This window comes from Schistocerca nitens, chromosome 1 (assembly GCF_023898315.1).
Source record: "Schistocerca nitens isolate TAMUIC-IGC-003100 chromosome 1, iqSchNite1.1, whole genome shotgun sequence".
Taxonomy (NCBI): domain Eukaryota; kingdom Metazoa; phylum Arthropoda; class Insecta; order Orthoptera; family Acrididae; genus Schistocerca; species Schistocerca nitens.
The window spans coordinates 480,095,918-480,108,600 of record NC_064614.1 but is presented as its reverse complement, the minus strand read 5'-3'; the positions used below and the strand labels follow the sequence as shown (position 1 = coordinate 480,108,600).

The following is a 12,683-nucleotide window of genomic DNA, read 5'->3' as shown; positions in this document are numbered from 1 at the left end:
GGATCGGTTCTCTCACCCTTACTGTTCAACCTATATCTATCTGATCTACCTGACACTTCGTCCAGAAAATACTGCTATGCCGATGACCTGGCTCTAGCCGTCAAACACCAGGAAATGAAGACAACAGAAGAGATTTTAGCCAATGACCTGTCTGCATTAGACAATTACTTCAAAATCTGGAGACTCCAACCCAGTGTGAGTAAAACAGAAGTGTGTTGCTTCCATCTAAATAACCAGTTGGCGAACGTAAAACTGGAGGTAAGTTTCAGAGGCAGAATTCTTCGTCACAACTGGAACCCAAAATATCTTGGTGTCATCCTGGATCGTACACTATGCTTCAAACAACACCTTCTTAACTTAGCTCAAAAGCTGAGGACTCGAAACAACATCCTCCATAAGCTATGCGGAACCACCTGGGGATCTACAGCAACCACCCTGCGAACTTCAGCTCTGGGCTTGGTATACTCAAGTGCTGAGTATTGTGCACCTGTTTGGATGAATAGTCATCATACAAGGCTTGTTGATACCCAGCTGAATACGACAATGCGCATAATATCTGGCACAATCAGATCTACTCCAGTTTATTGGCTTCCACTGTTAACCGGTATAATGCCTCCTGATCTACGCAGATGTACTGCCCTTATGAGAGAATTCCACAAGATCTCCAGGAATTCTAACCTACCCGTGCATAGCGACCTGCCACTTTTAAATCGCAAGAGACTGAAATCACGTCATCCAACTCTGTGCGATGCTGCTGACATGGTTGCTAAGAATTTCAAACCTCTTGAAGAATGGAAAGGTCTGTGGGAAGCAGTGACAGATGTGCACCTGCATAACATCTTCTCAGGTGCTAAACTTCCAAGTGGATTAGACTTACCACGCAAGACGTGGTCTACTCTCAACAGAATCCGTACCAGCCATGGGCGATGCAGGGATGCTCTCTTTAAGTGGAAGAAGCTGCCTGATCCAGCTTGTGACTGCGGGGCTCCATACCAGACTGTTCACCACATTGTCAGTGAATGCAGGATTCGAGCCTATCACGGCGCCAAAGAGGACTTCCTGCTAGCAACTCCAGATGCAGTGCGCTGGATTGAAGGACTGGATATTCAGTTGTAAAGACAAACTTAAGTTTCTTGTGTGTCAATATGAACATATGTATATGTAATTTCATGATATGTCTGTATTAGCCATACGCTAAATAAATAAAAATCTAGGGGACCATTCCGAACAATGTTCCTTGCTGGACGGCTGCAGCGTTTACACTGCTGAGCTGGTCGCCATCTTTCGTGTCCTAGAGTATATCTGCTCCTGCTCAGGTGAGTCCTTCGTTATCTGTAGCGATTCCCTGAGCGGTTTACGAGCTCTCGACCAGTGTTTCCCTCGTTCTCGTCTGGTGATGGCTATCCATGAGTCCCTGCATACTCTTGCCCGTTGCGGCCGCTCTGTGATCTTTGTGTGGACCCCCGGTCATGTCGGTATCCCGGGCAATGAACATGTTGACCGCCTGGCAAAAGAGGCCACGAGTAAACCACCTCTGAATGTTGGCCTCCCAGAGACTGATTTGCGGGCAGTCCTCCGCCGAAAAGTTTTTGCGCTTTGGGACGCTGAATGGCGCGATCGGATCACGCCCAATAAACTCCGTGCCATTAAGGAGACGACGACTGTGTGGCGGTCATCCTTGCGAGCCACCCGCAGGGATTCAGTCGTCCCTTGTCAGCTCCGCATTGGCCACACCCGACTGACGCACAGTTATTTACTATGTCGTGAGGATCCACCTCTTTGTCGATGTGGGGCGTCCTTGACGGTGGTCTATATTCTGTTGGAGTGCGCCCTTTTAACTGTGCTTAGGCAGACTTTTGCACTGCCTGATACGCTTCCTGCGCTTTTAACTGACGACTCTGTCATAGCGGACTTGGTTTTGCGTTTTATTCGGGCAGGGGGATTTTATCGCTTGATGTAAGTGTGTGTGTTTTTGTGTTGATTCTGGCCTATGGCCTACGATTCTAGTCTGCTTTTTTAATGTGTTTCTCGGTGGTTGGCTTTTCCCTTTTTTCTCTATGGTCGGCCAACCACCGTCACACTCGGTGTGATTATAATTTGTTTTGTCTGTTCTTTGTCGGAGTATTTCTAGTCCTGTTTCGTCTGCTGTCTTTCCTGTTGTTCGTTTTTTAGTCTCTTTTGGTGGTTTTCGTTGTTTTGGAACAAGGGACCGATGACCGTAGCAGTCTGGTCCCTTTAACCCAACCAACCAACATGTGACAAGATGTCTTCTGCTGCCATCCTTGCGCCCCCCCCCCCCCCCCCCCAATGTCTTTTCCTGAGTTAATCTGTTCAGTGATTTGCCTGTGTATCTAATTTTTAATGAAGGTATTGTTAGTTTTGGAAAATCCAGGACAGAATGTAACAATATTATTGTTAGTTTTAAGTTTTTATACAATTATGAAATATTTGGTGTTTTAATTATATGATCCACATGTATAGTTTTCCATAGGTAATAATTAGTATTTGGTCTTCAGTGTTTACATTTTTAAGTGGACTACTTTAATTGTTCTTTCTTTTTTTCAGCTTTTACAAAATCGACTCGTGTCAACAGTCAAGAATATGAACTTAAACTAGTGGATACTGCTGGTCAAGATGAATATTCTATATTTCCAGCACAATATTCAATGGATATTCATGGTTATGTACTTGTGTATTCAATTGACTCTGCAAAATCATTTGAAGTTGTACAAATAATATATGACAAACTACTTGATATGACAGGAAAAGTCCAGTTAGTATTGCTGCACAATTGTGTGGAGAACCTTTTTACTTAATATTGTTGAAATAACTTCTAAAAAAAAAATGTGGCTTGTGAATTTAGAAATGTGTTTAGTATAGAGAACTTAAAGTTTTAACTTATTCTAATTTCTCTTCAGATCTAATTCAGAATAGATGTTTTTGTATGGTATGTTAGGAACTAAAACATAACATTGTTCACTTTTTTTACTCACATTGTAGTGTATAAATATTAACTATCATCTTGACGTTCATCAGGAAGTCTGACACAGGCATCTCACTTTTAGCAAGTATGGCAACAACGATGTCACAGATTCGACAGTGTGAAGCGTTCAAAGACAATTACACAGTACAAAATTTATTTGTGGTAATTTAAATAAGAGCCAACAGTCTTGCTGCTGTGGTAACACTGGTTACCATCATATTACCAAAGGTTAAGTGCTGCCAGGCTGGGCTAGCACTTGGAATTATCACTGTGCAGTTCTGCCAGGAGCTGTTGGTGAGTGAGGTGCACTTGGCCCTTGTGGAGCCAGTCAAGGAACTACTTGATGGAGAAGTAGTGGCACTGATAATGACTGGTCGAGCAGTGTGCTGATTACCTGCCCTTCCCCATCCCCATTCGCTGATGGCTAAGGCCTGAGGATGACATGGCAGGAGCAGACAAAATAAATGACTTTCCTTTCACACACACACACACACACACACACACACACACACACACACACAGACAGAGAGAGAGAGAGAGAGAGAGAGAGAGAGAGAGAGTTAGGGCAAATACGTCACATGACTAAGTCCACTGAACTTATGATGTTGTTGTTGTTGTTGTTGTTGTTGTGGTCTTCAGTCCTGAGACTGGTTTGACACAGCTCTCCATTCTCCATGCTACTCTATCCTGTGCAAGCTGCTTCATCTCCCACTACGTACTGCAGCCTACATTCTTCTGAATCTGCTTAGTGTATTCATCTCTTGGTCTCCCTCTACGAGTTTTACCCTACACGCTGCCCTCCAATACTAAATTGGTGATCCCTTGATGCCTCAGAACATTTCCTACCAACCGATCCCTTCTTCTAGTCAATTTGTGCCACAAACTCCTCTTCTCCCCAATTCTATTCAATACCTCCTCATTAGTTATGTGATCTACCCATCTAATCTTCAGCATTCTTCTGTAGCACCTCATTTCGAAAGCTTCTATTCTCTTGTCCAAACTATTTATCGTCCATGTTTCACTTCCATACATGGCTACACTCCATACAAATACTTTCAGAAATGACTTCCTGACACTTAAATCTATACTCGATGTTAACAAATTTCTCCTTCAGAAACACTTTCCTTGCCATTGCCAGTCTACATTTTATATCCTCTCTATTTCGACCATCATCAGTTATTTTTCTCCACAAATAGCAAAACTCCTTTACTACTTTAAGTGTCTCATTTCCTAATCTAATTCCCTCAGCATCACCCGACTTAATTCGGCTACATTCCATTATCCACGTTTTGCTTTTGTTGAAGTTCATCTTATATCCTCCTTTCAAGAGACTGTCCATTTCGTTCAACTGCTCTGCAAAGTCCTTTGCTGTCTCTGACGGAATTACAATGTCATCGGTGAACCTCCAAGTTTTTATTTCTTCCCCGTGGATTTTAATGTCCACTCCGAACTTTTCTTTTGTTTCCTTTACTGCTTGCTCAATATACAGATTGAATAAAATCGGGGATAGGCTACAACCCTGTCTCACTCCCTTCCCAACCACTGCTTCCCTTTCATGTCCCTCGGCACTTATAACTGCCATCTGGTTTCTGTACAAATTGTAAATAGCCTTTTGCTCCCTGTATTTGACCCCTGCCACCTTTAGAATTTGAAAGAGAGTATTCCAGTTAACGTTGTCAAAAGCTTTCTCTAAGTCTAGAAATGTAGGTTTGCCTTTCCTTAATCTAGCTTCTAAGATAAGCCATAGGGTCAGTATTGCCTCACGTGTTCCAACATTTGTACGGAATCCAAACTGATCTTCCCCGAGGTTGGCTTCTACCAGTTTTTCCATTCGTCTGCAAAGAATTCGCATTAGTATTTTGCAGCCGTGACTTATTAAACTGATAGTTTGGTAATTTTCACATCTGTCAACACCTGCTTTCTTTGGGATTGGAATTATTATATTCTTCTTGAAGTCTGAGGGTATTTCGCCTGTCTCATAAATTTTGTTCTCCAGATGGTAGAGTTTTGTCAGGACTGGCTCTCCCAAGGCTGTCAGTAGTTCTAATGGAATGTTGTCTACTCTCGGGGCCTTGTTTCGACTTGGGTCTTTCAGTGATCCATCAAACTCTTCACGCAGTATCGTATCTCCCATTTCATCTTCATCTACATTCTCTTACATTTCCATAATATTGCCCTCAAGTACATCGCCCTTGTATAGACCCCTATATACTCGTTCCACCTTTCTGCTTTCCCTTCTTCGCTTAGAACTGGGTTTCCATCAGAGCTCTTGATATTCATACAAGTGGTTCTCTTTTCTCCAAAGGTCTCTTTAATTTTCCTTTAGGCAGTATCTATCTTACCCTTGGTGAGATAAGCCTCTATATCCTTACATTTGTCCTCTAGCCATCCCTGCTTAGCCATTTTGGATTTCCAGTCGATCTCATTTTTGAAACATTTGTATTCCTTTTTGCCTGTTTTATTCACTGCATTTTTGCATTTTCTCCTTTCATCAATTAAATTCAATATCTCTTCTGTTACCCAAGGATTTCTACTAGCCCTCTTCTTTTTACCTACTTGATCCTCTCCTGCCTTCACTACTTCATCCCTCAAAGCTACCCATTCTTATTCTACTGTATGGCTTTCCCCCATTCTTGTCTGTTGTTCCCTTATGCTGTCCCTGAAACTCTGTACAACCTCTGGTTTAGTCAGTTTATCCAGGTCCCATTTCCTTAAGTTCCCACCTTTTTGCAGTTTCTTCAGTTTTCATCTACAGTTCATAACCAATAGATTGTGGTCAGAGTCCACATCTGCCCCTGGAAATGTCCTACAATTTCAAACCTGGTTCCTGAATCTCTGTCTTACCATTATATAATCTATCTGAAACCTGTCAGTATCTCCAGGCTTCTTCCTTGTATACAACCTTCTTTTATGATTCTTGAACCAAGTGTTCGCTATGATTGGGTTATGCTCTGTGCAGAATTCTACCAGGTGGCTTCCTCTTTCATTTATTACCCCCAATCCATATTCACCTACTACGTTTCCTTCTCTTCCTTTTCCTACTATCGAATTCCAGTCACCCATGACTATTAAATTTTCGTCTCCCTTCATTATCTGAATAATTTCTTTTATCTCCATCATACATTTCTTCAATTTCTTCGTCATCTGCAGAGCTAGTTGGCATATAAACTTGTACTACTGTGGTAGGTGTGGGCTTCGTGTCTATTTTGGCCACAATAAGGTGCTCACTATGCTGTTTGTAGTAGCTTACCCACACTCCTATTTTTTATTCATTATTAAACCTACTCCTGCATTACCCCTATTTGATTTTGTATTTATAACCCTGTATTCACCTGACCAAAAGTCTTGTTCCTCCTGCCACCGAACTTCGCTAATTCCCACTGTATCTAACTTTAACCTATCCATTTCCCTTTTTAAATTTTCTAACCTACCTACCCAATTAATGGATCTGACGTTCCATGCTCCGATCCGTAGAACGCCAGTTTTCTTTCTCCTGATAGCGACATCCTCTTGAGTAGTCCCTGCCCGGAGATCCGAATGGGGGACTATTTTACCTCCAGAATATTTTACCCAAGAGGACACCATAATCATTTAACCATACAGTAAAGCTGCATGCCCTCGGGAAAAATTACAACTGTAGTTCCCCTTCGCAGTACCAGCACAGCAAGGCCGTTTTGGTTAGTGTTACAAGGCCAGATCAGTCAATCATCCAGACTGTTGCCCCTGCAACTACTGAAAAGGCAGCTGCCCCTCTTCAGGAACCACACGTTTGTCTGGCCTCTCAACAGATACCCCTCCGTTGTGTTTGCACCTATGGTACGGCTATCTGTATCGGTGAGCCACACAAGCCTCCCCACCAACGGCAAGGTCTATGGTTCATGGGGGGGGGGGGGGGGTGAATTTATATGTATAATTAAATATGATTCACAGAACCAAGTGCACACATATAACATAATTCTTTAAACAAATAAATATTATAAACATATGAGGGCAAATAAGTATGAGAGCAAATTATAAAGTTTTTGCCCCTATTGTTTTTAGCTAAAGTAAGGTACTTACAGCTAATGACATATGTTATACTTGGTATTCTATGATCCTTAAACTATTTTTCCCCATAGTTCCCACATTTCACACATTTGTCCCATCACAGCACTAAATTTGAGATCCCACTGCTGTAGAATTTGTCTGGCTATGATTTGTCCCATCACAGCACTAAATTTGAGATCCCACTGCTGTAGAATTTGTCTGGCTATGGAATTACCATTGGACTGCTGCCTTGGCTTCATCATTACTTGTCAATTGCTGTCCTGCCAGAACCTTGTTCAGTGGTCTGAAAACGTGGAAGTCACTAGGGGCGAAGTGTGGACTGTATGATGGGTGGTTCACAATCTTCCACTGAAATGCTCGGAGATTTTTGGCAGTTTTGATTGCTATATGCTGTCATTGTCCACGTAACGAATCCCAGGGCGCCTTCTCCTGGTGGCAGCCCTCAGATGTAACTGTGTGGAAATATAACTTGTTGGCATTGATGGTTGCACTAAATGGCATGAAATCCAGCAGGAGCAGTCCATAGCTATCCCAGGAGGCTGTTAACATAACTTTCCCAACAGACGGTGCTGAATGGAACTGTGTGTCACAGGCAAACCTAGATGTTTCCACATCATGCTCTGCTGCTTGGATTCTGGCATGAAAAGTCCATGTTTCATCGCCAGCAACAATGTGGCCCAGGAAACCTCCACCCTCCTTGGAGTACCTTTCCAGATGGTTCAGTGAGGACATCATTTACTTTTCATCATGTCATCCAGCTGCTTAGGCACCCACCGACATGAAACTTTCCTGTATCCTAAGGGCCCATGAACAATGTCATAAGCACTGGCTTATGGTATGCCAAGCTCCCAACTCCTGGGAAATGGCCACGATGTGCACACATCTGCTTTCACCATTGCATCCACGTGGGAAATGTGGTTGTCGGTCAGTGATGAACGCCACTGCCGCCCCCCCCCCCTCCCCCTGACAGCTCATTGTCATGCTAGACTTCATGGCATTTGTCAAACACTACCAGCACCTCAATTCATCCCTTGCTCCGTAGAAAATGAATTGCACTTCGTTGCTCTAATGCTGTGGCCGTGTGTTGCACAACCTCCATCTTTAACAACTGACAGCAGAGCCATGTGGCGGAGCTACCAGCAGGTAGGGCTGGCACAAACCAAGAAAGGTCCAATGCTGGGAATGGATATGTCGACTTGGCACCTGCAGCCGTGATCTGGCTAAAAAAAAAATGTAGGGGCAAAGACTTTCTGATGTACCCTTGCACTTGCCAACCAAAATCTGCCTTCACACAAATCTATATTGGTGGAACACAGAAAAAAGAAGCCATCATTCACTAACAAACAAAACTTGTAGAAAGAAAGAAATCACCCATTATTTGCCACCCATCACTCTCCCAGACCGCAATCCCATCTGCCACTCAACTAATACCTAGTCCCAACACTAAGTTTAAATGTAATATTACCGTAAATTATATGTTAAACTACTTCAAAAAGAAAAAATGAAACCAAAAATACTCCAACACCCCCCCCCCCCTTCCCTGCTCCCCACAGAAACAAACAAAACCTGTGTAACTACCTTAATACTCAAACTGAATTAAACAACCTAGTCCCAGTTAAACTCTGCCCTTACCCATCCACACCCATCACTAACTCAACTTGTAACTTTGTCCTAAACATTTTGCCTGTAACATTCAGCATATACTGAAACAGATAAAATTATTGCTCAGACATCTTACTTTTAGATGAGACAGCAAGGTGAAAGAGCACCTCTTACTCTTCCCTAAGACAGTTAAATGAGCCCCCAGTATCCCTCTATTTATCACACACACACACACACACACACACAAATCACCTAAGAACACACACACACACACACACACACACACACACACACACACACACACACACAAATCACCTAAGAAGGCAGCTGCATGAGAGAGAGAGAGAGAGAGAGAGATGGCTGCATACGCGCGCGCGCACACACACACACACACACACACACACACACACACACAGAGAGAGAGAGAGAGAGAGAGAGAGAGAGAGAGAGAGAGAAAATAATAGACATTGTTGACTGTTTACTTTCTGTCTCTCTCCCACACATCACATTCCAGGTGTTGACTGGGGTGAGCACTACGCTGAGCCACTATTTCTACTTCTGACTCTTCATAGGCCAGTTTATACACTTGGGAAACTGTCTGGTACTTCTTAACACAATGCTTGTCATTTTTGCTTTGGAAGCATTAGTGGTGAGAGTGCAAACTGAGCTATCACTATTTGAACAATTATTTACCACCAGGCAGGGCACTTACGTCCCTTCAGATAAGTCTTAAACCAACAACACACCTCACCACCCCCTCCCCCCCTCTCCCAACTCTCCCAGTTTCATGGGGAAGTAACATTTTGTCTGGTAGGGGTCTTCTGATAGTGCCACCTCAGTGACGGTACTCCTACACGTTTCAGTGCCACACATGGCATCTTTTTGGCTGACAACCTTATGATGTGTTGTCCATACCTTTTGGCTTCGCTACATTAGTTGCCCCATGATCTTTGCAACAGTGACTTGTCATTCCTGCATTAGAGAGGTAGCCAGGTAAGAATAGGATATTGGAACTGCCACAATGTGGATTGCAAAATGTTTAGCACTTTGTGGTGGTCACTTCCTTGCCACCACTTGATGGACCAGTTACCTCTTCAAAAAGCAAACTGGCCGTTATACATGGGAGCTGATCAACAAAGACAAGCTGATTTGTTTTCACAGGTGTTTATGACTCCATTTCAATGTTTGCATGATCTTTTTCAAAGTACTCCTTTCCTGCTTGAATGGTGCTTTTACAGCATCTCTGCCAGTTCTCTTGACACACAGTGAAGGCCATTCTTTATGAGGTCCTTCAAAATTGCGTCACATTTCTTGACCACTGTTTCAGACTTCTCATATTGAATGCTGCAAAGCTGTGCCTTTAGTGATGGAAATGGAGTGGGGGGGGGGGGGGGGATATTACAGGCTGCAACATTGGGGCTATAAGGCAGATGCGCTGCACGGGTAATGTTGATGGTGCCAGAAATTGCTTGACTTGATTTACAAGATAAAGTCGTGCATTGTTGTGATTAAGTCGGCACCCTGTCCAAGAAGTCGTCCTTTGAAGTCCTTGACGAACCATCTAAACGCTGTTGCATGAGGCGGTGCACCTTCACCTTATGCTTGCTGCAGCTTTTCGTTAGTTTTGGTTGCTGTATAGTTTAAATGAACACAGAATTTTATTTCGCCATACTACTACTCTGTCACCTCCGTTGTTTATTATGCAAAGAGTGTATACAAAATAGAGCATTACTACCAACCTACCGCTACAGGTGTGTTGCCGCCTATGGAATTATACATAAAAGCCCGCTCTTTTCAAGCATTCATGGTACATGTGGGAAACTATCATGGAAGGTACAGGAAAGGTCTTTCTGTCCCTGTTGATCAGCCCACGTCTCTCTGCTGTCACTTTCACCATACACAATCACCTCTACTGCTGGAACTGCTGTTACTAATTCTGCTGGCAAGCTTCACTGCAAGTCAGTCCAAAGGTGGTCCAAAAACATTGCAACAGTTGTTCAGGAAAGTCTTAGGGCCCTGCAACATCATAGGCCACAGTCCTAACTTTTAAGTTGATCTGCACTAAGGCTCGCTCTGTAATGAAGCACAGTAAGAAGGAATACTGGGAGCATTACATTCCATTTTTGGGAATGTATGTCACTTCTTCCCAGGTGTGGACCAAGCTCTGTTGTCTTTTGGGCCACCGAAGGTCAACAGCTGTTGCTTCTGGGTGTTCTTTGTACCAATGCGTCCAGTCTTGCTAAATATCTTGTAACTCACATTGCGGCAGCTCCAGTGTCCTGTTCTTACCAGATTACCTCTCTAACACAGGAATGATAAGTTGAAGATGTCCTCCTATGTTTCAGCCACAAGCCAAATTATACACAGAACCTTTCTCTGACTAGGAACTGCTTCAAGCTCTTTCCTCATCTCACAGTATGACCCCAAGCTGTGATTAAATTGATAATCAGATGATCCATCATCTGAAAGTACTCGTGGCCTACATCTACTCAGGGTCGTCAACTGTATGTGGCTCAAAGGTGTCTACCCTTTACAAAGGCTACCTCGTGTCACGTGATTCTTTTGCAAACACAGAGCCTCAAGCTACTGCAGCACCTACTTCATTTCATATGCTGCTCTCTCTCTCTCTCTCTCTCTCTCTCTATATATATATATATATATATATATATATATATATATATATATATATATATATATATATGGTGGCAGCCTTGTCAATCTGGCTGTTCCCTAGGCTCTGCTTTCCTTTCTTGTAATATTCTTTCATTCTCCACCTTCTTGGCTGAAGTAATTTGTGGTACCCTTTTCAATTTGACCTTCATTTTCCAAATTTTTCTGCAATACAGACCAACTGGGGAAAAACATCTTAAATAGTGCCTACTGCTTGCAGTGTTAAAGATCTGTGCACAATATCTGCTTAAGCTCTTATTTGTGCTTCAAAGCCAATGCGGTAGCCAATACAACATGTGGGGATGTTAAGTACCCTTTTGGTTCAGCCCCCCTGACAACACAGGGATCACACTTCTGATGTTTGAGTTACTAGTTCCTGACACAAACCAAGGAGTAGATTCCTGTGTTCCTGGGGCATCAGAGCTTCTGGCAGTAGCCTACATCCCAGATGGCCATTGCTGCGGCTGGGGCTCCTATGGGGTGAGCCCTTGATTAGAATAGATAGCATCAGGGTGGTCATTTGATGCATGAAACACTAAACACATGAAATCGGTAGCCATTTTAATCCAGGCATGTCAGGTATAGAAACTTCAATGCAAATAGCTATATTCCTACTACTTTCCCTACACTGGCTATTCCATGGGAAAAGGGACAAGCTAGATGTCTAGGAGTGAAACAATTTAACAATTATTAGTAAGTACTCAAACTGATGGAGACATTTTTATTGTGACAAAGCTGTTATCTTTTGTGAAGTGTATTGAAGATAAATTTGTAGAAGTTGAGTTATTGACAAAAATGGGAAATGGATCACAATTTATTAAAACCGCCTCTGCTGCACAATCACAGCTCTTCAGGCGTATGCACATCGGAGTGTCATACCAGTGACCATTGCCCAAGGGACTGATAACGCAGCAGTTTAGATCCTTTACTCCCCAAACCAACCAGTCAATCATTGACTCACACAAGACTTGGAATATCACTCAAGGAGTCATCTTCCAGCATGCCTTTGTCTTCAAAGAGACGAGATATGGGCTAATCTTGAGCAGGGGTGTGGGTGTGGTGTACATTTTGTTGGACACATCCGAGAAGATAACAGGGATAATAAAATTTATACAAGCATCTTTATCTTAGCCTTAGAAGGGAATGTCCTCTCAGAAAAAGTTAGTCATTGTATACAGGTGCGACGTGAAATCTCGTGTCTCACTGTCCGCGAGGTGCTTCCAGTGCTTGTGCTTTGATAATATGTCATCCTGCTGCATGGCAGATCCAAACTGTAATATCTGTGGGTGGTCACTCCATGAAGATAGTCCTTGTGTGAAGAACTGCCTTTGCATGTCACTTGCACGAAAAAGTGTCGTCCACCTTCACTTGTTGACCCAAT

The 12,683-nt window shown here is 43.0% G+C and overlaps 1 protein-coding gene across 1 annotated transcript in view; it reads left to right on the top strand.

The window, feature by feature from the left end:
- LOC126252153 (GTP-binding protein Rheb homolog) overlaps window positions 1–12,683 on the top strand; it is a 74,910-nt gene that overhangs the window by 14,450 nt on the left and 47,777 nt on the right. Inside the window, exon 3 of the mRNA XM_049953025.1 lies at window positions 2,566–2,773. Within this exon, the coding sequence (XP_049808982.1) occupies window positions 2,566–2,773 (208 nt within the window). The remainder of the gene's footprint in view (window positions 1–2,565; window positions 2,774–12,683) is intronic.